The sequence below is a fragment of the Camelina sativa genome, chromosome 20, assembly GCF_030686135.1.
Source record: "Camelina sativa cultivar CO46 ecotype springtype chromosome 20, ASM3068613v1".
Classification (NCBI taxonomy): Eukaryota; Viridiplantae; Streptophyta; class Magnoliopsida; order Brassicales; family Brassicaceae; genus Camelina; species Camelina sativa.
In genome coordinates, this window is record NC_141899.1 from 15,313,655 (window position 1) to 15,317,331 (window position 3,677).

Sequence of the window (3,677 nt, forward strand, 5' to 3'; positions counted from 1 at the left end):
TTGTTTTGTCAACAAGGATGATAAATCAAACCAAAATAAACCAAAAACAAGAAATCAGTACGACAAGTTAGAATATATATATTTTTTTTTTGTCATCTGGATTTTCCATTCATATAAGAAAGGATTACAAGGAGTAACTTTGTAGTGTGATCAAAAGTTACTAAGGGAATGTGATTACACAGAATCAACATATCCCTCCAAAAAATAGGTTCTAAACACTTTAGCCAAAAAGGAGACAGAAACCAATAATTAAAAAGAAAAAGAGAGTCTATCATGTTCAAAGAGTTCCTGTAACCAAGCTGGAAAGCTAATGACTACATAAGATTGTAACAAGGCATAATCTAGAACACTTTGAGCAATGAGAGAGGCTCCTCTGTTTTCAGATGGTGTCTCTAGCTGTACTCTCCAGTCTTGTAATGTAGTTAGTTGCAGCAACATTTCTGCTTGATGGTGAGCAAAGGAGGGCCATGCTTTGGGTCTTAAGATCACTCCAACAAGTGCAGCTGATTCAAAAGCAAAGATAACTTTTGTTATCTTGTGACTTATCATGCTTTGAGCCGCCCATAGAAAGCCTTGCAGTTCAGCTTCATCTTTAACTAAATAACCCGATTGAGCTTTTCTGCTATGAATAAGCAGCCGACCAAACTCATCTCTCATAACCCATGATGCACCCGATATCTTGTTCTTTTGAGCTCTAGAGATGCCAATGTTACACTTTAACCAACCTGTCGGAGGTGGTTTCCATAGTGAAGTTTGGTTACGATCCTCGGCTTCTTCCACCTCATCACTAGTAATGTCAACCTGATGAGATGTGCTCCATTGCTCTGCATCCTCTCTAATTTTTGAAAGTGTATCAACATGATCAAACATTTTTTCTTCAAAAAAGAAGGAATTTCTAATTTTCCAGAGCCGCCAGAGAATCCAAGGGAAGAGCCTTCTTGTTTCGATCGGAAAATCTGGGTTCTTTGACGAGGTATACAGATAGTGGAAATTAGAATGCACTGATAACTCATCAAAACCATCTGGAGGATAGGGATAACCTGTTAAAGCCCACACCTGCCTTACTAGCGTACATGTGCCGGACGTGATTGATTGATTCTCCTTCATTGCCACAAATTTGGCATCTGGAATCCAGTTTAATTCCTTTTTTTGATATCAAGTCCGATACAGGAAGAGCATCACTAACTGCTCTCCACAAGAACGCCTTGATCTTGGGAACTGTCTGAAGAGACCAAACCTTGTTCTTAATGACATTGAGGGATGGTTGCATCTCTGCTTCCTGAAGAAAGACCGGATTTTTCAGAGTGCTAGCAAGCCAATAACCGGATTTGACAGTGTATTCCCCACTCTTCGTGTGTTCCCAGCACCAGAAATCCTCTTTGCTAATCACCGGTTTCTGCTTTTTGATGCAACAAATATCATCTGGAGAGAATAGAGAATCCAAAATTTCATTGTTCCATGATCTTGTTTGATGATTGATCAGCTCAGAAACTCTCAAAGTCCAATCAAAAAAGATATTTTTCCGGTAAGGTGCTCTCCAAACGTGATCAAAAATCCATGGATCCATCCATACTCTGACCGAAGAACCATTGCCAATCTTCTTCTTCAAACCTTTGATGAGTAGATCTCTTCCATGAAGGATACTACGCCAGCCAAATGATGGTCTAACTCCAAGACCTGCTTCCAAAAAGCATCATCTTTACAATAACGGCTCTTAATCACCTGAGCAAAAAGACAATCAGGTTCTTGCAGGATTCTCTAAGCCTGTTTAGCAAGAAGGGCTTGATTGAAGTCTTCCAAATCCTTGAATCCAAGGCCTCCTTTTTCTTTGGATAAACACATTTTTTCCCAGCTCACCCAGTGGATTTTCCTTCTGTGCTCCACTGCATTCCACCAGAAGTCTGACATAGCACTAGTGAGATTGGTGATGGTGGTTTTTGGCAATCTGAAGCAGGACATGGCGTATACCGGTGTCGCCATAGCAACCGCCTTGAGAAGAATTTCTTTACCACCAAGAGACAGTGATCGAGCAAACCAGCCTGAGAATCTGAATTTGAGTCTTTCCTTCATATAATCCAGAAGCTGGATCTTTGAGCCACTGAAACACTCAGGGAGACCCAAGTAGGTTCCTGCCCCACCCTCTGCGAAGATGTCTAAAAGCTCTTGGATGTCCTTTTTCTTGTCTTCCTCCACTTTATCTCCAAATGTTATCGAAGATTTTATCACATTCACCCTCTGTCCTGTTGCATCTCCATAGACTTTTAGAATGTTCTTTAAAGCTTCACATTGAGGTAGCTCAGCTTTGCACAAAAACAAACTGTCGTCTGCGAATAGAAGATGGTGAACTGATGGACCTTCTGGAGAGAATTGGATCCCATTGATGAGACCTTGTGCTTCAGCTTTGTTCATTAGATGAGTAAGCCCCTATGTGCATAACACGAAAAGAAACAGAGACAATGGCTCCCCTTGTCGTAAACCTCTTTTCGGTTTAATTAGTCCAAATGGTTGATCGTTGATAAGAACCGCGTAGGAGACAGTCGTTACACACCTCATAATCCAACTAACCCAAATAGGCCTAAACCCCAAAGCACTCAACAGCAACTCCAAGTAGTTCCACTCCACCCTGTCAAAAGCCTTTGACATGTCTGATTTAACTGCCATGAACTCCTTTAAGATAGTTTTATCTGTTTTCAAACTATGTACTAACTCATGATCAATTAAAATATTGTCAGAGATTAGCCTTTCAGGCACAAAGGCTGTCTGATTTGGGGAGACAATCTCATTCAAAAAAAGTTTAAGCCTCTTGATGATGATCTTGGAGATTATCTTGTAGAGAACTGAACATAAGCTTATAGGACGAAAATCTGACATATGCTCTGGATTCTCTTTTTTGGTAGCAAATAGATCTGGGTGTAACTCCATTCCTCCGAGAATATACCTGAAGTGAAGAAAGCTTGAATCTCTGCAGTTACTTGAGCTCCAATAATGGACCAATATTTTTGGAAGAAGAACCCCGTGAACCCATCCACTCCCGGTGCACTTGAGGGTTTAATACCAAAAACAGCTTCTTTCACCTCCTCCACAGAAACCGACATACAAAGATGATCATTCATCGAGGCTGACACTCTTGGTCGAAAATCTTGGAATATATATACATATTCTTTTTTTTTACTAAAGATATAAAGGGCTTTGTGAACAGTGTGTATCAAGCCATATAATGATATAATGTGGCAAGGTTCCGAAGCTAAATATAGTTGTAGCCTTCGCATTGTGGCTTGGTGGATTATAAAAGTTTTGTATCTCCGTATCAGAGAAGATGTGTTTCTCAAAAGTGAGATCATTCGATTCATCCTAATATCATTTTTTTTCGTCTACCAAATTCTAAAAAATATATAAATAAAGTTGTATATATAGCTATTTCAACAAAGCTCATTACAATAAGGTAAAAGAATAATAATATACTAATATGTTCTAGGACATTATTTTAGATAAAAGACCCAATCATTTCAACAAAGCTAGCTACAATTACTATTTGACCAACTTCTCATTAGTTCCAAGAAATTTGAAATTATACTTTTAGTCAAAGCCTTCACCACTGTAATTCAACTACTATACATTTTCTAATGTTTTTTTTTGTTTTGCTAATTTTTGTTGGACACATTTATAATAATGATCAT

General features: G+C 38.8%; 1 protein-coding gene across 1 annotated transcript; it reads right to left on the bottom strand.

The window, feature by feature from the left end:
• Nucleotides 1-249: 249 nt before the first annotated feature.
• Nucleotides 250-3,113, bottom strand: LOC147918914 (uncharacterized). Its single transcript, XM_087503776.1, has 6 exons — nucleotides 2,939-3,113; nucleotides 2,566-2,837; nucleotides 1,858-2,424; nucleotides 1,612-1,722; nucleotides 1,238-1,396; nucleotides 250-1,143 (listed from the first exon to the last, which is right to left on the bottom strand). The coding sequence occupies exons 1-6, from the start codon at nucleotides 3,111-3,113 to the stop codon at nucleotides 250-252; spliced, it is 2,178 nt and encodes a 725-aa protein (XP_087359902.1).
• Nucleotides 3,114-3,677: the final 564 nt, after the last annotated feature.